The sequence below is a fragment of the Phoca vitulina genome, unplaced genomic scaffold (genome assembly GCF_004348235.1).
Source record: "Phoca vitulina isolate PV1807 unplaced genomic scaffold, GSC_HSeal_1.0 scaffold5, whole genome shotgun sequence".
NCBI classification, from domain to species: domain Eukaryota; kingdom Metazoa; phylum Chordata; class Mammalia; order Carnivora; family Phocidae; genus Phoca; species Phoca vitulina.
The window spans coordinates 79,475,331-79,498,102 of record NW_022589708.1 but is presented as its reverse complement, the minus strand read 5'-3'; the positions used below and the strand labels follow the sequence as shown (position 1 = coordinate 79,498,102).

At 38.3% G+C, this 22,772-nt stretch overlaps 1 protein-coding gene across 4 annotated transcripts in view; it reads right to left on the bottom strand.

Moving 5' to 3' along the window:
- Nucleotides 1–975: 975 nt before the first annotated feature.
- The window catches only part of ZMYM5 (zinc finger MYM-type containing 5), a 35,139-nt gene continuing 13,342 nt past the window's right edge, over nt 976–22,772 (bottom strand). For all 4 annotated transcript variants that reach the window (XM_032403400.1, XM_032403404.1, XM_032403403.1 and 1 more), the window contains exons 5-8: nt 14,346–14,631; nt 13,155–13,314; nt 11,721–11,933; nt 976–2,529 (exon numbers count right to left, since the gene is read on the bottom strand). In XM_032403400.1, coding sequence (XP_032259291.1) covers nt 1,771–2,529; nt 11,721–11,933; nt 13,155–13,314; nt 14,346–14,631 — 1,418 coding nt within the window. In that variant the 3' untranslated portion in view covers nt 976–1,770. The remainder of the gene's footprint in view (nt 2,530–11,720; nt 11,934–13,154; nt 13,315–14,345; nt 14,632–22,772) is intronic.

Genomic DNA, 22,772 nt, shown 5'->3' with positions numbered 1-22,772 from the left:
AGAATTTTTTTTAAAGATTTTATTAATTTGTCAAAGAGAGAGAAAGAGCACATGAGAAGCAGGGGGACCGGCAGGCAGAGGGAGAAGCAGGTTCCCCGCTGAGCAAAGAGCCTGATATGCGGTACTGGATCCCCCAGGACCCTGGGATCATGACCTGAGCTGAAGGCAGATGCTTAACTGACTGAGCCACCCAGGCGTCCCAAAAATGAAAGAATTTAAAGGAGAGGATTTGGGGCGCCTGGGTGGCTCAGTCATTAAGTGTCTGTCTTCGGCTCAGGTCATGATCCCAGGGTCCTGGGATAGAGCCCCGCCATCAGGCTTCCCACTCCCTCTGCCTGCAGCTCCCCCTATTTGTGCTCTCTCTCTCTGTGTCAAATAAATAAATAAAGGAAAGGATTTAATTGTTTTCTCAATGGACAAATTCAATGTTTTTAGCAAATTATCTTAAGTAGCCACTGGCTGATTTCATTAGTTTACTCAGATACCACTGATACCAAGCGTCTATCTAATATAATGTCATTCAATTAACTGTTAAGTTTTAATGAAATAATGGGCCCATTAATCATTTGGAAAGGAACTTCAAAACCTGTGTTATATTCCTAGAGAATCCTCTTAGGCCTCCAAGAGTAAACTGGATTTTTGGAAACATCCCAGAGCTTCATTCAAATCCAACTCCGAAAGACTGAAACGGTCCAGTGTCAAAAACCAAAATGGTTATAAATTAATGAGAATGATTTTCCTAGGTATTCTAAAAATACCTTTATGCACTGGCATCACTGACAAAGTCTACAAGTACTCCTAGCGTCACCCCCCCCAAAGGGAATGCACCTTGTTCTGCTCTGGTCATCGCTCATATGCCATTTTGTTCCACAGCTTGGAAACACAACCCAGGTATATGTAAGAATTTAATATATGATAAAGTTGGTATCCAAAATCAGATACAAAGGGAGAATTACTAAATATAGTGATGGGAATAGTGACCATTTGAAAAAACAGAGATCCTTAATTTTCATTAGTGTATTTCTCAAATTTAAGCACAATGTACTCTCCTTCAGAGGAAAAAAAATTGCCACAATACCTAAAGGTTGACTTAACATATTTTTAATATTTCTTAGATTTGTACTAACATAAAAATAGGTATACACTCTTCATTCTTATAGTTCTCACACAACAATAAGAGCAAAAACATTTATAAATTAAGACCAATAAAATGCAAATTAATCACCTTAATATAATGTAACAAATAATACTGTTTTGCTCAAATAATAAAAAAATGTTTTGCCCAAAAGAAATAAATCACAGGTATTTGGTTTAATAGCAAAAAGCTGCAGTTTCAGATTCCATTCTACTCTCAAACTGTTTCTGAATGTTTTTACCTTAATAATGATGAGAATAGTCACACAGTATCTTGTTCAAACTAGTATTGATAAATTGAAGCCTTTTTCTCCTCCTTTCAAAGTAATCAGAACAGAAAATTAACCAAACATGTTAAATGTTAGTCATCAAATGCCAATTGTAAAAGGTGTGAATTCACACAGAATGAAAAAATAACTGCCTTTACTGAAATCTGCATTAATTACTACTGAACCCAATTAGCTTTAGAATTTGGAACAGAAACATTCTTTACTATTTATTTGCTATTATACTTATTGCTAATGAACTGCTCCAAGTCATAGGAGCCTCCCAACAAAAATGGTACTGACCATTAGAGTACAGATCTTTTCTGAATAAATTTAAGACCCTATTATGTCAAGAACCACATCAGGTATATTATGTGTACAACAAGAGCACACCATCATTTTTCTCATTCTCATGTAATCCATGTTCTGCAGATTCCACAGTTTTATTTTTTTTCAAATCAGATTTTAATTTTGAATACTTAACACTATTGTTGATATGCATTTCACTTTCCTCATGTTTGCTAAGAATATGTGATAAATGCTGCCAATCTTTGCAGCCATTCTCATTCTTCAGTTGATTTTTTCCTTCCCCAAAGAGTTTGCAATACAAACAAAATACAGAATCTTTTGAAGTCGAATAAAGTAACCAGGATCTAGTGGTTTTATCACCATTTGGAAGAATTCGTGTGTAGTAAGTTTCCGAAAATTTCCTCCCTGTATTGTCTTTTGGAAAGTTAAAATTTCTTACTTGAGGTGGATCGTTTTCAACAAGAATGTCCCGTTGTTTAGTATTCAAAATTCGGGGCCATGTACCTGGGTCTGTAGAAAGTACAACTGATATAATGCAGTCTTCTGATTTTTTCTCTTCCAGTGGCTCTTGAAATTTATCAGCTATGGTTAACATAGAAGAAGGTAAATTCACATCCTGCTTGATCAGTGATGCATCTGTGCTATATTCTGCCAAAACCTGTAGCTCTGAAGTCTTTTCCTTTTTCTCTGGTATTCCCTCTTTTTTTTCTAAAAGAGTATTCGATGGTCCATATAATTTTCTCTCATTTTCTTCTTCTCTAACCGCATTCCTTTTTCTGTTTTCTGATGCTGACAAATTTTTTGATTTTGTTTCCATCATCTGGGGAGAAATAGATTACAACTTTATCTTAGAATTGTTAAAAAGAGGGGCGCCTGTATGGCTCAATCAGTTAAGCATCTGCCCTTGGCTCAGGTCATGAGCCCAGGGTCCTAGGATTGAGCCCCAAGTTGGGCTCCCAGCAGGGAGCCTGCTTCTCCCTCTGTCCCTCCCCTCCGCTTGTGCTTTCTCTCTCAAAATAAAGAAAGAAAATCCTTAAAAAAATGTTAAAAAATTAATGTATATACAAATGCCCAATAAGCACATGAAAAGCTGCTCATCATTCGTCATCAAATCGAAACCACCACATACCACTTCACACCCACTATGATGGCTATAATGAAAGGATATATAATGACAAGTGTTGGCAAAGATGTGGAAAAATCGAAACCTTCCTGAGGTGCTAGTGCAGATGTAGAATGGTACAGGTGCCTTGGAAAATAGCCTGGCAATTTCTTAAGAGTTACCATATGACCCACCAATACCAGAATGAAAATGTAGGTCTACACAGATTTGTACAAAGTGTTCACAGCAACATTATTCATAATAGCCAAAAACTAGAAATAATTCAAATGTCCATTACTGATGGATAAATACAAAATGTGGGTGTTATCCATACAATGGAATATTACTTGGCGATAAAAACAAGTTATATGCTACATGGATGAACCTTGGAAACAGTATATGTGAAAGCCAGTCACAAAGTATCACTATTACATGATTCCATTTAATAATAAGACTTATAACTGATTTTAGAGTCAATAAAATTCAAAATAACAAAAATGTATACAATGTGAATGGCACCCTATTAGCTGTAATATTTTTGTATACAGCACAACTGGAACCCTGCACTTGATAATGTTTAAGAAAACTAAGAGTCTTGGGGTGCCTGGGTGGCTCAGTCAGTTAAGTGTCCTGACTCTCAGGTCATGATCTCAGTATTGTGAGATCAAGCCCCGCGTCGGGCTTCGTTCTCAGTGCAGAGTCTGCTTAAATTCTCTCTCTCTCTGCCCTTCTCCCTTCTAAAATAAATAAATTTTAAAAACAAAAACAAACCAACTAAAAGCTTTGTTTTGTTTTGATTTAACCCTGAAAGCAACATTGGCAGCATGAAGTAAAAAAAGCAGGAGCAACATAATCAAATTCATACTGAAGTAAAAAAAGCAGGAGCAACATAATCAAATTCATACTTAGAAAGATTGCTGATTGCATTATGGATTTCTAACTGTAAGGAAGATGAAGGGTACAGAGACAGTCAGAAGCTATGGTAGTTTAATTCTGGCAAGAGATGATGGTGGCTATATATCTAGGATTGTAGGAGCAGAGATAGGATAGAGTTGAGAGATATCTGGACTACTGGTAACTGAGTGGCTCTGGAGGCCAAGGAAGAGGAAGGAGTAAAGAATGACCCTAAGTTTCTGCCTGGGCATCTGACTGAATGGTGGGATCGTTTACGGATACGGGAAACAGAGCGAAAACGGGTTTGGAGTTTCAGTTTTAGACAAGGAATTTGAGGTATTTGTGGAACATTCAAATGGAGATTACAAATGGATATACTAGTCTAAAACTGAAAAAATATCTACACACACAAAAAAAAAAAATTAAAAAAAAACAAAAAAAAAACAAAAAAAGGGAAATATTATCTACAGATATATTTTGGAAGTTATCAAAATCTACTAATTAAAACTATGGGATTGGATGAAACTGTATTGAAAAGCATACAAAAAAGCCAACAGAAGGCCAATGACTATAGTTAGTGTTATTTTTTATATAACCAAATCCAAGCTTAGACTTGTTTCTCCTTCCTGAGTTTCCTGGTAATGAACAGGTATTCAACTTGTTATAGTCATAATTCTCAATGGATGGGCCATGTCCCAACTGTATGACCTTGGGCAAGTTACTTGACCACTGAAGCTTCAATTTCTTTGGCAATAAAATGAAGATATCGACTGCACCTAACTAGGGAGACTGTTTAGATGATTAAATGCAAAAATACATGTAAAACTGTATCTGGCACCACAGTCATGTTAGCTATTATTCTGGGCATGAGCTCTAACAAGGATACCTGTGATCATCTGACAATTACTGAATGTGGTCTAATACCAAGAACTGATAAGAAGAAGACAAAGGTGGCTGATCCAAAGGCTCATGGGTTTTCTGCTTTCTATTCTAGGTTCCAAGATTAAACTGGTTATATCTTTCCCTATGTGTGTCTTCAGACATCTTTCCAGGGACATTCATCTGAGATTCTCTGAAAATGAAGTTCAAAAATACTCTAGTGCAATACTACATCTCTCACAACCAACATTTTTACTGATGACCTGGGTGAAAACTGAAGCTAAGTAAAAAGCAGGTGAGGCAGGCACCAATTAACTATAAAGCCTCTAAAAAAACAGAAGGGGAAAACAAAACAAAACAAAACAAAAAAACCACTGGAAAGAAAGGTATCAAGATGAAGAGCACTATATTTATTGACAGAATCTCATTTCACTCTCAGAAGTGTCCCAGTGAGATGGTTAAGTCACCCCACATAGAAGGCTACTTATTCTGAAGATTACTAAATTGAATCAGATATAGATCCTGGCCTCAGGGAACCTACAGCTTATTAAGGGAGATAAGGCACATGTATAATTAAATATTCATGTCAGATTCAATAGAGCAAACTAGGGTTTTAGATGTAAGGTCAAATCTAGCTATGTGACTTTGGGTAAGACACTTTCTCTGAACTTCAGTATCTTTAACATATTGTAAAGGTTTTACTCAATCAAAATTGAATATACATTTAATATAAAGCAACAACTAGTTTTACCTGGTTAATTAAAACAAATAGCACTCCACAACCACCTTTACCCATTTTTTCTTTCCCAGAAGTTAATCACTTTTAACACTATTAGCTGATTCATTTGGTGTTTATGTCCAAATCTCAAAGTAACATGTTTGTATCGCTATTTACTGGCTTTTCCTCCCAGTTTTAGGCATCACAAATTGGCTTTTCAATGAGGAAGAAAGAAATTTAGTTTTCCTCCTTCTCATTGTATTTACCATGTGTATCATCCAGCCATCTATTTATCCTTTGGTTGTAGGATTTCTCAACTTTGGCGCCATTGACATCTTGGGCCAGATAATTCTTTATTTTGAGGGACTGTCCTGTGCATTGCAGGATGTTTACCAGCATCCCTCGCCCCTAACCAGTGGATGCCAACAGCACTACCCCAACTGTGATAATGAAAAATATTTAGATGTTGCCAAATGTCCTTAGGGGAAAAAAATGACCACTGGTTAGGTCATTGGGTAAGATCAAGATTCCATCTCTGCATTTAATTACGGTGTATGCTTTTCTCAGATAAACCATTAACTGCAAGATTTCAGTTTTTCCTTAAAGTCTTCTTATATTATTAAGACTTTCTACTGTGAAAAGGCCTGACACTAACCATTAATGTGATGGTGGTGGGGGAGGTACATTTATAAAACTTCTATAATATATGGAAATATCATTTTTTTTTTTTAAGATTTTATTTATTTGACAGAGAGAGAGAGAGTGTGCACAAGCAGGGGGGAAGGGCAGAGGGAGAAGCAGGCTCCCCGCTGAGCAGGGAGCCTGATGCAGGAATCCGTCCTGGGATCAGGACCTGAGCCAAAGGCAGACGCTCAACCAACTAAGCCACCCAGGCGCCCCTGGAAATATCATTCTTGTATCTGCCAACTGTTTATGAGCTATTTTGCATCACTGAGATATACATGGTAGAATGGAGAGACTTTCTTTTGGGGATCAGAGTGGCAGACAATATAGTAATTCAAGAAAGTCTGGATATATAATTGCTGCCTATTTTGACTATGTGTATTTTCTTGTTTTTACTTCCTTTGGTGTTCATTTAGGAGTAAAAAGTGGGTTATCTATGTGTAAGTTTCATGCTCTTCAGATGATATGCATTATATCCGTTTATGAGCTCACTGCCTTTAACTTAGTAAAAAGTCATGGTCCAAGCAGTTACAAGTAAATCATCCATTTAAAAAAAATACTTGTAGGGGCGCCTGGGTGGCTCAGTTGTTAAGAGTCTGCCTTCAGCTCAGGTCATGATCCCAGGGTCCTGGGATCCAGCCCCGCATCGGTCTCCCTGCTTGGCGGGAAGCCTGCCTCTCCCTCTCCCTCTGCCTGCCGCTCCCCTCTCTTGTACTCGCTCTCTCTCCATTAAATAAATAAAATCTTAAAAAAAAAAAAAAAGAGGTACGGTATATATAAAGAAAATAATAAAGATAACATAAATAAACCTTCCTTTTAAAAACTTAAAAGTTAACTATAGACACCTATTGTTTCTTCTACTGTTTAATAAGCTTTGCACACTTCAGGGCTACTCTTCCCTTAAACTAACCACTTAAATCCTTATCCAATGAAATAGGGGTTAAAAACATTCCTGGTTTTACATTTATTGAATAAATTTTTTTGTATGGAAAAAAAATGAGGTCAAGGCTCATTTATTTCCAAATAACCAAAAATCCATCCTAGCACTACTTGTTAAAAAGTTCTTACTTTTCCCATTAAAATGATATGGTACCAAATGGTGGAAGATAGCAGAGTAGGAGGGTCTTGAGCTCATCTTGATCCATGGACACAAGAAAACAGCTATACCTAACACACTAACTGAAAATGACCTAAAGACTGGCAGAACAGACCTTCCATGGATAATCATAGAGAAAAGTCCACACTGAAAAAAGATGTACCTGAGAACCAAATACCTGGTGTAACTAACCACAACTAGGAGAGACATCCACAAGCATGGAGAAGAGAGGCTCAGACCACACACAGGACACTCTTGGCACTGGGGATCTGCGCTGGGAAGATGAATTGCTGTAATGTGTAGCTTTGAAAACCAGCAGGGCTTAACTCCAGAAGCTTTAAAAACCAGTGGCGCTTATATGAACTACTATAGGACCAGGCCCCTTTCCTTGCACCCCCCCCCTTCAGTAGGCTGGGAAAGGTCCCTCCCAGGGGAGGGGGCTGTGGTGGTCTTCGTGATAGGGACAGCACCAGCCCTGTCCCCCCTCACTACACCCTCTTGGGGTGTCTGGCCACAGAGTGAGGGTATGCTCCTATATCCTGACCCTGACCCCCTGTATTCCTACCATGTTGTGTCTGTGTCTGGCTCATCTCTTCTTGAATAAAGTAACGCCTCTGCCTTTAAAAAAAAAAAAAAAAAATCAGTGGGCTTAACTCTGGGATAGCTGGAAGGCAACAGGAAACTGAGTGCTCACCCTTAAAGTGCCAGCATACTAAATAACAACCTGAGACACAGAAGAGAAGTAGCAGTTTTAAAAGCACCTGAGGTATACATGAAGATTTATTGACCTGTTTTAGAAGGTGTGCCAAATGGGCAGGATCTGCAGATTACTCTAAGAAAAGTGCTAGTGGGTACCATTCCCTCCCAGCCTATATAACTAACTGGTCACTTGCAAGAGCCAACACAAACACTCTCCATCTACTTTGCTAGCACTGTGTACCCTGCCCCATCCAACCTGGCAGCCTTAGCTGGGACTGGCGCCACTCCAAAGTGATTCCCGCGCTGGGAAAGTGGGGGGAAATAAGCCCACACACCATGCGTGCAGTTCTTGTAGCTGGGAACCCTAGCTGGCTGCACAGGGAGCAAGACCTGCCCTTTGATGCACCTATAGCTGTGTCAGAAAGGCTAACTACAGACTGCTAGGCTGACGGCTTCCCCACCCACCAATGAGACCACAATAGCTGCCTGCAGCAGCCATGACAGGTTCCTCAACAGCACCCGGAGCAAACCCTGCCCACTGCACCCACAGCAAACAAAGTGAGTCATTATAAGTGGCTGAACTGAAGGCAATCGTGGCTCAGTTACAATAGGAGGGCGCAAGCACCCCACACAAGGGACACACCTGGAGCATTTGGTTCTGGTGACTAGGAAAGACTGCGTTATAGGGCACCACAGGACTTCTACATAAGGCCACCATTTTCAAGACCAGGAGATATAGGTGACTTTCTTAATATGGAGAAACAAACACAGAGGAATATGGCCCAAATGAAAGAACAGGACAAAATTACAATAAAAAAGCTAAATGAAATGGAGATAAGCAATTTGCCTGAGGAAGAATTCAAAGTAATGATCATAAAGATACTCACTGGACTTGAGAAAAGAGTAGATGAATCAGAACTTGAACAAAGACACAGAAAATACAAGAAAGAACCAGTCAGAGCTGAGGAATTCAGTAACTGAAATAGAGGGAATCAACAGCAAATGAGAGGAAGTAGAACAGATCAGCAATATGGAAGAGTATTGGCAATCATTCAAGCTAAACAGCAAAAAGAAAAAAGAATAAAAAGTGAGAACAGGTTAAGGGAACTCTGCAACATCATTAAGCAGAATAGCATCTGCAGTATAAGGATGCCAGAAAGAAACATTTCAATTAAGTAATAGCTGAAAACATCCCTAATCTGGGGAAGGAAACAAGTTTAGGAAGCACAGAGAGCCCCTAACAAGATGAACACAAGAAGGTCCATGCCAAGACACATAATAATGAAAATGGCAAAAAGTAATGATAAATACAGAATTTTTAAAGAAGAGAAAATAGTTACAAACAAGGGAAACCGAAGGCTATCAGCTGATTTTTCAGCAGAAACTTTGCAGACCAAAAGAAAGTGGTATGAGATATTCAAAGTGCTGAAAGAAGACACCTATCACCAAGAATACTTTACCCAGCAAGATTATCATTCAGAATAGGAGAAACAGAGTTTCCCAGACAAAAGTTAAAGGAGTTCATCACCACCAAACCAGCCTTACAAGAAATGCTAAAGGGGATTTTTTTTTTTAAAGATTTTATTTATTTGAGAAAAAGAGAGCAAGACAGAGATAGAGATAGAGAGAGAGAGAGAGAGAGAGCGCACATGAGCAGAGAGGAGGGGCAGAGGGAGAGGGAGAAGCAGACTCCTTGCTGAGCAGGGACTGACTAAGCCACCCAAGCACTCCAGGAATTCTTTTAAAGATTTATTTATTTATTTTAGAGAGTGTGTGTGCACGTGTCGGGGGAGAGGGAGAGAAAGAGAGAGGGGAAGCAGACTTAGCTGAGCACACAGCCTGACACGGGACTTGATCCCAGGACCCTGAGATCACAAGATCACGACCTCAGCTGAAACCAAGAGTCCGAGGCTTAACTAAGCCACCCAGGCCCCCATAAGAAATGTTAAAGGGAATTCTTTGACTGGAAAGAAAAGGCCATAAATCACAGAAAATTATAAAAAGAAAAAATTTCACAGGTAAAATATATAGTAATATATAGTAAAGGTAGTAGATTAATCACTTATGAAGCCAGTATGGAGATTAAAACACAAAAGTAGTAAAATCTATTATATCTACAAAAATTAGTTTAGGAATACACAAAATAAAAGGATGTAAATAAAATATGACATCATATACATAAAATGTGGAAAGGGTAGTAAAAATGTAGTGCCTTCAGAATGCGCTTGAAATAAAGCAACCATCAACTTAAGAGACTGCTATACACATTTGATGTTATATATGAACCCAATGGTAACCACAAACCAAAAACCTGTCATACACAAAAAATAAAGAGAAAGGAATCCAAGCATAACATTAAAGAAATCCATCAAACCACAAAGGAAGAGAGCAAGAGAGGACATACAATTGTAAATATCTATGCACCAAACACAGGAGCACCTAAATACATAAAGCAAATGTTAACAGACATAAAGGAGAAACTGATAGTAATAGAGTAATAGAGGGGACATTAACACCTCACTTGCATCAATGGATAAATCATCTAGACTGCAAATCAACAAGAAAACTGTGGCTTTGGGCGCCTGGGTGGCTCCGTCGTTAAGCGTCTGCCTTCGGCTCAGGTCATGATCCCAGGGTCCTGGGATTGAGCCCCGCATCAGGCTCCCTGCTCGGCGGAGAGCCTGCTTCTCCCTCTCCCACTCCCCCTGCTTGTGTTCCCTCTCTCGCTGTGTCTCTCTGTCAAATAAATAAATAAAATCTTAAAAAAACAACAACAACAAAACTGTGGCTTTGAATGACTCATTAGACCAGATGGACTAAACATATATATGTATTATATATATATATAAAAGTATATATACATATATATGTATATATATGTATATGTATATATGTATGTATGTATATACAGAACATTCCATCCAAAACCAGGAGAATACATTCTTTTCAAGTGCACCCCGAACACTCGCTTGGACAGATCACATGTTAGACCACAAAATAAGTCTCAATAAATTTAAGACTGAAATCATATCAAGCATCTTTCCTTATTGATAACAAGAGTGTGAAACTACAAATCAAGTATAAGAAAAAAATGGGAAAAAACAAACACATGGAGGCTAAAAAACATTCTACTAAACAATCAATGAATGGGTCAATGAAGAAATGAGAGAAAATAAAAAAAAATACAGGGAGACAAATGAAAATGAAAATGTGAAGGTCCAAAATCTTTGGGACACAGCAAAAAGCAGTTCTAAGAGGGAAGTTTATAGCAACACAGGCCTACTTTAAAAAGCAAAACAAATCTCAAACAATCTAACTGTACACCTAAAAGAGCTAGAAAAAAACAAAGCAAGTCCAAAGCCAGTAGAAAGAAGAAAATAACAAGAGAGTAAAAATAAATTCAGAGATTAAAAAAAAATAGAAAAAACCATTTGAAAAGATAAAACAGAGTAACTGATAAACCATTAGCCACTCATCAAGAAAAAAAGAACACCCAAATAAAATCAGAAATGGAGAAGAAATAATGACACTACAGAAACACAAAAGATTCTAAGAGGACATTATGAAAAATTATATGCCAACATATGGACAACCTAGAAGAAATGGGTAAATTCCTAGAAACATAATCTTCCAAAACTGAATCAGTAATCAAAAAACTCTAAACAAACAAAAGTCCAGGACTGAGTTCACAGATGAATTCTACCAAACATTTAAGAAAAGTTAATACCTGTTCTCTACACTATTCTAAAAAATAGAAGAGGAAGGGAAATTAGCTAAGAATATGCAACTGATTTCAATACTCATTTGAGATGGGACAGCTCAATGACAGATTGACAAAAACGGAACTAAATGAGATTCTAAGATAAATCTGGTTATTGTAAGCTAACAGGCAGAAGCTATTGTATACTTGATCATTTAAAATGCATTGAAAAGAATTACCTGTTTATATTCATTAACACAACCTTGGCAGCAAAATCTTGTCTGCTGACCTTCAATGATCAGGACATTGTTTCCAGCACTTTTACCGGGCAAGTACTCTCCACACTGTTCACAGCAATTCATTATTAGTCCATTGGCCAACCTGTACTTATTAAAGCACTGGTTACTGCACAGTTTATGTATTACATTATTAACGCTGACTTCATGGCGAATCTAAAAGAAAAGCCAGAATTTATTAAGTAAATGAGTCAGATTAGCACAGTAAGTGATGAGAAAGTTTAAAAAAAACACACACAAAAAAACCCCCACACCCTCAAAAACCAACCTCTAGTAATTTCTCTGTGGAAGAAATATTCAGGGAAAAGACTAATAAGCACATTTTGTTACTCTTACATTTTTATTTCTGATTTCTTTGTAAAATCATTCTTTGATTTTATTCATAGATTCATAAAACAAAAAACCTATAAAATCAGTAATAACTTCCCCAGAGACACTTAAGAACTAGAGGAAATGAACTGGTTTAGAAGACTTTAATATGACCTGCTTAAAAGAAAGGGATTGGGAATTTCTGGTATTATAAACTTCACTGCCCTAGAAAATTTATGGGAGGGGCTACAAGAATAATACTACCATATTCAGGATGGTGTCTGTATATACACAAGTAAGGTGGTTCGTGCTTTGCTCAGTTCTGTGGTAACTGAGATAAAATTGTATCTTCAATTTGCAAGGCTCTGGGAAACACCAAATTTAGTCACCAAGAACTGTGTTAAGTGAAGACTTCCTGTATGAATGTTTCTTCTTTGAGGAACTGGAAAGATGGCAATACCACTTAAGAAATGTGAGGGTATCAGCACACTTAACTCCACTTGTTCTACATATTCTTGTACCAGGATTGGTTGCATCCTTCGCATCCTGAACCTACACTTTTATTTAGAGTGGCTAGTAAGAACAAAATTCACCAGAGAACTACTGCTTTGTTTAGGAGTATATCTAATTTCATGGAAATAGCCGTGTACTTTCCATAGCATGCAAATGGGATATCTGTTCCTAAGAGAGTTAGTTTGAACATATCCTTATCATTCCCTTTAACTTCATTGTGTAGATCCAGGACATGTGTATTATGTAGATGGCAGAGCATATAATAACACTGAAAAGTTAAAATTATCCCTGTTAACCTAGATAATAACTGGGCGCCTGGGTGGCTCAGTTGGTTAAGTGACCGCCTTCAGCTCGGGTCATGATCCTGGAGTCCTGGGATCGAGTCCCGCATCGGGCTCCCTGCTAAGCAGGGAGTCTGCTTCTCCCTCTGACCCTCCCCCCTCTCATGCTCTCTCTCTCTCTATCTCATTCTCTCTCAAATAAATAAATAAAATCTTTAGGAAAAAAAACAAAACAAAAAAACCTAGATAATAACTAAGATATGAAAGTCCAGACCTCTGTTAGTTTACTACAGATTATACATCTTGATTTATTAATTCTTTTTCTAAGACTCTGGTTGTCTTCATAGGGAGGCAAAGACGTACTACAAAATTCTGGGGAGGATTCTCTTGACTCAACTTGAGGAACGTTAGTAGCCCTTTTTGTAGGTACATCTCTGAAACAAAAGGGACAGACATCATTTAAGAATATTGCATTCTAATAAAAATCAAATATATGAACAATAAACAACATTTTTGTTTTTTTCATGATTTAATCCTAGGAATCAACTATTATTTTTGGATCTAACAAAACCCACTTTTTTGGTTTCATTGTCAAGAGTTCCTAATTAATATGGCAAGAGATGATTTGGAGATAAAAACATTTTATAGCACAAGAACCTTGTCATAAGTTATTGTGACTTTTTGAAGCATTCAAAAAGGGTGGCAGCAACTTGGAAGACCTAAGGTAAAAGCTGGGGAAGGGATGAGGCGAAGACAGTGGCAGGGAGAGGGTCAATTTATCTCTATATCTACATTCCATTTCTTGCCAAGAATAAGGACAGTACAAGATGAATGGATAAAGAAGATGTGGTGTACACAAACACACACACATACACACACACAGGAATATTGTGCAGCCATCAAAAAAATGAAATCTTGCCATTTGCAATGACGTGGATGGAAGTAGAGGGTATTATGCTAAGCGAAGTAAGTCAATCAGAGAAAGACAATTATATGATCTCACTGATATGGTGGAATTTGAGAAACAAGGCAGAGGATCATAGGGGAAGAGAGGAAAAAATGAAACAAGACGAAACCACAGAGGGAGACAAACCATAAGAGACTCAATCTCAGGAAACAAACTGAGGGTTGCTGAGCAGAGGGGGGTGGGAGGGATGGGGTGGTTGGGTGATGGAGACTGGGGAGGGCATGTGCTATGGTGAGCGCTATGAATTGTGTAAGACTGATGAATCACAGATCTGTACCCCTGAAACAAATAATACATCATATGTTAATAAAAAAAGAAAAAAAAATAAGGACAGTACAAATGAACCTATAGCTCTGATACACCCTAGGGTAACTCAAGCTCAAAAACCTTGAAGATACCTTTGCAACAACTGTATTCATGAATCTATGCAGCTCTCCAATTACATTCAACACATATCTATATTGCCAGTATTCAAGCATGTTGAAAAGTACGGCTTACTTTTTACTTATTACGTTGCGTTTCTTTGGAGTGCACTTATGAGAGAAGGAAGAAAGGCAGGTGGTAGAACAAAAGAGGTGAGCTGATCCTTTTCGTTGATAAGCTGTCTGTCCCTTCTGTAAAGGTTTTCTGCAGTGTGCACAAGTGATTTTAGCTGGTTTTGTAAGTTGCTGTTGGACTGAAGACTGGAAAATCTGTTTAGGAAGGGAGACCACTGGTGATAAAGAATCCACCCCTGGCTGTTTCTGATTACGGGGAAATGATGCTGACTGGGAGATCCAAGAATCTTAAAAACAAAACACACAAGAAAAAGTCATGGACTTTTCAATGTTCACAATTCAAAGTTCACATCAGAAAAATATATTAAATTTTCATTTTGCATAAGTTTAAGAGAATAATGACGCAGCCCCATAAGCAAGTGGTTAAGGCCAGGTAGCCCTGTTGCACAATTCCAGGGAAATGCTCCACTTTGTATTCTTTTTTTTAGAGAGAGAGAATCTTAAGCAGGCTCCAAGACCAGCGAGGAGCCTGATTGGGGGCGGGGAGGGGGGGGACACACTCGATCTCTTGACCTTGAGATCATGACCTGAGCCGAAATCAAGAGTCGGATGCTTAACCGATTGAGCCACCCAGGCGCCCCTCCACTTTGTATTCACAGTGAACAATACTCTATTGTGCCAAAAATGTACATGGTGACCCTTGAATCAGGTAATGCGGTAATCATCATCTCTTAAGTCAGAGACCCCAGGTTCAAAATGCATCTCCTAAGCTTACAAGTATATTAAATTGTGTTTTGTTGGTTTTCTCAGCTACAAACTGGCAACGATACCTAACTCATCAGAGTGTTATGAAGACTAAATGAGATAATGCATATAGTAAAGCACTATGTTTGGTACATGGGGCACTTGCAAAAAAATATTAGCCACTTTATCTTCTTAAAGAGGAAAGTATTAATACATTATAAAGTAAAGCAAATATGCAAATCAAAGATAACTATAGAATCTGGTATATGATGCCCATTTTCATCTTCCTCCCTAATATTTTATTATGAAAAATTTAAAGTATATAAAAGTCAAAGAATTTTACAGTGAACACTCATATGCCCAACAAATAGATTCTATACTATTTTATGATTTTTGCTTTATCATATCTATCTATTCCCTTTAAACAATCAATCCACGTATTCTGTGTATTTCAAGTAATATGAAGAATATCAGGGGGTGCCTGAGTGGCTCAGTCAGCTAAGCCTCCGACTCGATTTCAGCTTAGGTCATGGTCTTAGGGTCGTGGGATCAAGCCCCCAGTCAGCCTCTGTGCTCAGCATGGAGTCTGCTTGTCCCTCTTCCTCTGCTCCTCTTGCCACTTGAGCTATTTCTAAAATAAATAAATAAATAAAATCTTAAAAAGAAAAAGAACATCAGTATACTTTCCTCCAAAATATTTTTCCCCAAGATTTTATTTATTTGACAGAGAGCGAGCGAGCGCGCGCGCAAGCAGGAGAAGCAGCGGGCAGAGAAAGAAACATACTCCCCGCTGAGCAGGGGGAGCCGGATGTCCCTGGGATCATGACCTGAGCCAAAGGCAGGCTCTTAACTGACTGACCCACCCAGGTGCCCCCAAAATACTTTTTATTTGTTCATTTTAAGTAAGCTCCAACGTGGGACTTGAACTCATGACCCCAAGACCAAGAGCTGCATGCTCTACCAACTAAGGTAACACTCAGGCACCACTCCAAAACACTTTTTTTTTTAAAAGATTTTATTTATTTGAGAGAGAGAGCACCAGCGGGGGGTGGGAGTGGTGGGGGCAGAGGGAGAGAAAGAAGAAGACTCCCCATTGAGCAGGGAGCCTGAAGTAGGGCTCAATCCCAGGACCCTGGGATCATAGCCTCAGCCAAAGGCAGACTAACCAACTGAGCCACCCAGGCACTCCCCACTCCACTTTTTAAAGCAACTCTTTCTGTGCTCGCTTCGGCAGTACATATACTAAAAAAAGCAACTCTTTCTACAATTCCTTCCCAGCCTTCTAAATATTATTCCATAATCATTAATATAAGAGATGGGTTAATCTGGGAAGACTCAGCTTTCCTAACTTCACACAGGGACTCCTCCATCATATATTATTGTTAGCGTCAAAATATACAGGTAACAATGTTTCTCAAACTTTAACATGCATGAGATCACTTGGGAATCTTGTTTAAACAGAGATTCTAGGGGTGCCTGACTGTCTCAGTTGGTAGAGCATGTGACTTTTGATCTCAGGCTTGTGAACTCGAGCCCCATCATGGGTGTAGAGATTACTTAAAAATACATTTACACTGGGGCGCCTGGGTGGCTCAGTTGGTTAAGCGACTGCCTTCGGCTCAGGTCATGATCCTGGAGTCCCCGGATCGAGTCCCACATCGGGCTCCCTGCTCGGCAGGGAGTCTGCTTCTCCCTCTGACCCTCCTCCCTCTCATGCTCTCTGTCTCTCATTCTCTCTCTCTCAAATAAATAAATAAAATCTTAAAAAAAAAAAAAAATACATTTACACTAAATACATTAAAAATGCATTTACATATATATGTATATAAATTCATTCATTCAAAATCAATAGTTCTAGGGGCCTGAGGTTCTACATTTCTAACTCTTGCAAGATGGTGAAAGCTTTGAGGCCCCAGAGTACTGAATTATTCTATCACTATCTTCAAAAACAGCTTTTGTAGGGGGGCCTGGGTGGGTAAGTCGGGTTGAGCGTCCAACTCTTGATTTCGCCTCAGGTCATGATCTCATGGGTGGTAGGATCCAGCCCCAGGTCAGGTTTCGAGCTCAGCGGGGAGTTTGCTTAAAGGTTCTCTCTCTCCCCCTCCCCCCCGTCAGGCACTGGCTCTCTAAAATAAATAAATAAATCTTAAAAAAGAATAGCTTTTGTCATTAGCAAGAGGTCTATTGCCGCCTCCACCTATCACAGCCCCAAAGGCCTCTCACAGTATTAACACTGACAACTATATTTTCATTTCTAAATTCCTACCTACTGCTTCTAATTTTCTTTGTCCTATTTCAAGACACCTTTATTTTTTAAAAAAGATTTGCAAGAGAGCAAGTACATGCACGAATTGGGGGGCGGGGCAGATAGAGAAGCAGACTCCCTGCTGAGCAGGGAGCCCCACGCAGGACTTGATCTCAGGACCCCGGGACCATAACCTGAGCCAAAGGCAGACACTTAACCTATTGAGCCACCCAGGCGCCCAAGACACCTCTATCTTACAAGCAAAAATAAAACAGAATAACAAAAGCAATTCTTTCATTCCACAGGATGACATGCTGACAAATATGGAATATATCATAATTAGTTTTTCATCACTTAGTGCTCAGAAATTTCATTACCGCTCAGTTTTCCTACTTCTGAACCATTTCAAAGAAAACAAAAATTACATATTCATCTATAGGACAAACATAGGTTGTATTCTGGGACCACTTTTTTTACATATCATCTAGATGCCACACTAGATTTAATAAATAACAGAAACAAAAAATAGCAACAATTATAAGATTTGTCATTACCATTAATATGGGAGAAATAAGGACGCCTGGGGGACTCAGTCGGTTAAGCGACTGCCTTCGGCTCATGTCATGATCTTGGAGTCCTGGGATCGAGTCCCGCATCAGGCTCCCTGCTCAGCGGGGAGTCTGCTTCTCCCTCTGACCCTCCCCCCTCTCATGCTCACTCTCTCTCTCCCCCTCCCATTCTCTCTCTCAAATAAATAAAATCTAAAAGAAAAAAAGATTCTCTCTCTCCCTCTACCCCGGCCCCCCTATTTGCACGTGTTCTCTCTCTAAAAATAAATAAAATCTTTAAAAAAATATGGGAGAAATAAAAACCCTGAACAAAAATACTGGGCTTTTAAATTTTGTGGACTTATCCATAAAGGTAGCATGGTTATATAATTATGGAATGTGAGACATCAACTATATGCTTAGGACAATAATTAGATTCTGAAATTTCTTTTTTTTTAAGATTTTATTTATTTATTTTTTAAAGATTTTATTTATTTATTTGACAGAGAGAGAGACAGCGAGAGAGGGAACACAAGCAGGGGAGTGGGAGAGGGAGAAGCAGACTTCCTGCGGAGGAGGGAGCCCAATGCCGGACTCGAACCCAGAATCAGGACCTGAGCCAAAGGCAGACGCTTAACGACTGAGCCACCAGGCGCCCCTCAAGATTTTATTTTTAAATATCTACACCTAACATGGGGTTCGAACTCACAACCCTGAGATGAAGAGTCGCATCTCTTCCAACTAAGCCAGCCAGGTGCCCCAAGATTCTGAAATTTCTTTTTCACGTTAGCTTTGGTGCATACATAAATAAAACAAATGTTTCCTTTGTTAACAGCACAACTGTTTTATTTCTCAACCGACTGAGCCACCCAGGCACGCTGCTCAATTAAATTTTTTACAATGAATATTTGCATGACCACCACCCCCACATAAACAAACAGAAAAAGTCCAATATCCCAGAAGCCTTCTTTGTCTTTTCTCAATCGATAATTTCCTTCCTTTCCTGTAAGCCATCCCTATTCTGACTTCAAAGATTAGTTTTCTCTTATTTTGAAATTCACATACATAAAATCATACAGTATGTACAATTTTGTGGCTGATTTCTTTAACTCAACATCTTGTCTGTAAGGTTCATTCACATCACATGCAGTAGTATTCCACTGTGTGGCTAGAACTATTTATCCATCCTACTGTTGATGGACATTTGAATTGTTATAAATTTGGACTATGGTTTGTGTACATGTCTTTTAATGGTTTCTTAAGTATTTATCCTGCATGGGATTTGTAAATGTTCTTGAATTTGTAGGTTAATGTTTTTTCTCCATTTCAGAAAATTCTCAATTGCACCTCTTTTGTCTCATTTCTTTCCTCCTCCTGGGACATTAAATACATGTCCTTTTTGTCAATTGTCATAGGTATCTTACATTCTTTTCTGGTTTTCTACCCTGTTACTCTCTATGATTCAATCTGGATTTTTCTTATTTCTTCCAGTTCACTTATATTGCTCGGCTATGCCCAGCCTGCAGTTAAAAAATATAGTTCCTTAAAATCTGCATCTGATAATCTTATTATCTGGATCCCTTGTAGGTTCACTTCTATTGTCTGTTTTCCTCTTGATTTTCTGTGATATGGCCTTGTCTCCTCATGTTCGTGCTTGGTTTTCATTGTGTTTACATGAAAAACTGAAAGAAAGAAAAAAAAAAAATCGAGGCTCTGGATGTCAGCATCCCAAGCCAGAGGTTGGAAGAGCTGTGTTTTGGGGGGGGTTGGTTTGTTTTTTCTACCAGTATCCCTCTTTGTGGACCCCTGTGAATCTGTTGAAAGTTCTTACAGCCTTTCTCTGCAGTTTTTTTTTCTAGAACTGCACACCCATAAGAGAAAAGCAGCTTCAAATAACAGATTACTTCTCTGAAGCTCCTTCTCTTAGATCTTAGGACCTTCATTTTCCCACTATATTTATAGCTCTGTGATGCTTTCAATGCGTATTTTATATATTTTGCCCCTCCTCCCCAATTACTTTCTGCAAGAGGGACTGGAATTACCTAGTCTTTTATTATCAGAAATAGAATGTCTTAGAATCAGAATAATAGCCAGAAATGACTGTAATGCAATAAAAATAAAACAGACTCAAGAGCGATTTCTACATAAAGGTATTTTTTCTGTGATGAGTTTTTTGCTGTTTATATGAAGATTTGTGATGAGTAGAAAGACCTTTTGTTGAAAAAGTCAACACTAAACGTTAATGAAAGGATTAAATGACTCAAAGGTCCATTCTAATGGACATAATCCTGTTTTTATAGGACAAAATGCAAAGTTTTATGTGTATTTTATGCAGAGCCATAATTCTGTATTATGAAATTTAAACCTATACGCCCTAGATTTATTTGTAACTCAACTCCAGAAATCTTCATCTTGCTCTTTTTTCTTCTTTCTGTTTAGGAAATCCTTCTACTTATAGAAGTAGAAAGCACATAGAAACTAAAGTAAGGTACGCCTGGGTGGCTCAGTCGGTTAAACATCTGCCTTTGGCTCAGGTCATGATCTCAGGGTCTTGGGATCGAGTCCCACATCGGGCTCTCTGCTCAGCGGGGCACCTGCTTCTCCCCCTGCTTGCTCTCTATCTCTCTGACAAATAAATAAAAAAATCTTAGAAACTAAAGTAAGACACTCTAGGTAACAAAATAATAATAATAATAAAATTGGTGCCATCTTCTTCTATAAGTCTGGTAGAATTTAGTCAGTTTTACTAATGCAAAAAGAAGCAAAAACAAAACCTAGGGCCAATACTAAAATTAAGACAACTTTTACTATGCTACATTGAAGTTAGAGAAAAATAGCAACAATGACAGACTGTCCTTTTGACAGTTGACTTAACATTTAAGAAAGCTTCAAACATATCTTCAGCATCACTTTTCACCTGACAACTTGGTAAACATTCTTTTTAGAATTCCATACTAAGTAGTATTATTATTTAAAGGTATAGTTCTGTAACTTTTGTCCCCAAAGACAGAATTTTAGGGAACTCAGGAATGTTGTAAATTCATGCATACTTCATAAATAACAGAAATTTGTTGCCATGTATCAAACAAAATAGTTTAAACGTAGGTAGTCAAGAATGCTTCCATTTAGATGAATGAGTGCCAAGTGAGATATTTTGTGCTTTTTCTCTGTTACAGTTTAAAATTACTGATACTTCACATTATGAGAAAATATAGAAATGTAAAATACACTTATGAATTAATGAGATAAAGAGTCAACAAGGCAAGAATAATCGAAACTACTTCCAAATAACATTTGCAAGTTTCAGTTATGCACACAATTTGAGTGAAATGATAGTATAGCATCTAACTACAGTATGCTTTTTTACAGTATCAGTCTAGGTTATGCTTTTATTTATTATTTTTTTTAAAGTAGGCTCCATACCCAGCATGGAGCCCAATGCAGGGTTTGAACTCATGACCCTGAGATTAAGACCTGAGCTGAGATCAAGAGTCAGATGCCCAAGAGACTGACCCACACCGGTGCCCCCCCATGCTATGCTTTACATTGAAAAGCATCTTTGGGGTGCCTGGGTGGCTCAGTCTCTTAAGTGCCTGCCTTCGGCTCAGCTTCATAATCCCAGGGTTCTGGGATCGAGCCCCACGTTGGGCTCTCTGCTCGGTGAGAGCTTGCTTGTCCCTCTCCCTCCCACTCCCCTGCTTGTACTCTCTCTCTGTCAAATAAATAAAACCTTAAAAAAAAAAGAAGAAAAGCATCTTACTTATACACATTTGCCAATAAATACACAACTTCATCAATTTATTCCGGAAGGTGAAAAATGGTCAAAGCAAACATTAAAGAAATACAAGGCAAGGTTTCTGGTTTTAACTAAAGAGTTTATGTGTACATAAGATGGAATTCACGCTTACACAAACAGACATCTAAAATTTAAGAAAGAATTATAAAACAAAATATAGGTAAAAGAGTAAAAGAAATAAACAGATCCAAAAGGACAATTTTCTTTTTCTTTCTTCCTTTCTTTTTTTTAAAAAAGATTTTATTTGCCAGAGAGAGAGAAAGCGAGAGAACAGCAGGCAGAGGGAGAAGCAGGCGCCCCACTGAGCAAGGAGCCTGATGTGGGACTCAATCACAGGACCCTGGGATCATGACCAGAGCCAAAGGCTGACACTCAAAACTGACTGAGCCACCCAGGCGTCAAAAGGACAATTTTCAATGGACATTATTTCAAGTCTTCAATACCTTCAATTGCTTTTAAGTTTACACATCCTTCGTTATAGAGATCACAAGTTTTTATGACATGATTTCTCAGATTTAATTCTTATTCAATAAATAAAAGATGGACATAGTAATAAATGGATGACAAACATGAACAAAAAGTTTGCAAATATATTTTTAAAAGTTCAGTGATGTGTAAATTAAATTAAGATGACACCACCTTTCAATGACCAGTTTAGCAAACATTAAATAACACTCCTATCCCCAAACTTGCAATATGGAAAAATTTATGCTGTAAGGAAAATACCATTTTTTGGTGGGGGCAATTTTGCACTGATCATCAAAAGTTTTAAAAATATGTTGACACTTTGGGGTGTCTGGGTGGCTCAGTCAGTTTGGTCTCCCATTCTTGGTTTTGGCTCAGGTCATGATCTCGGGCTCATGGGATCAAGCCCCAAGTCCAGCTCTGCACTCAGCGCAGAGTCTGCTTGGGATTCCCTCCTCTCCCTTTCCCTCTTCCTCCTCACATATGCATGTACACGCGTACGCGTGCTCTCTCTAAAATAAATACATAAAATCTTAAAAAAAAAATGTTGACACTGTTTTTTTTAATATGTTGACACTTTGACCTAGCAATTCCACCTATAGAAATTTTTCTCAAGAAAATAAGAGAAGT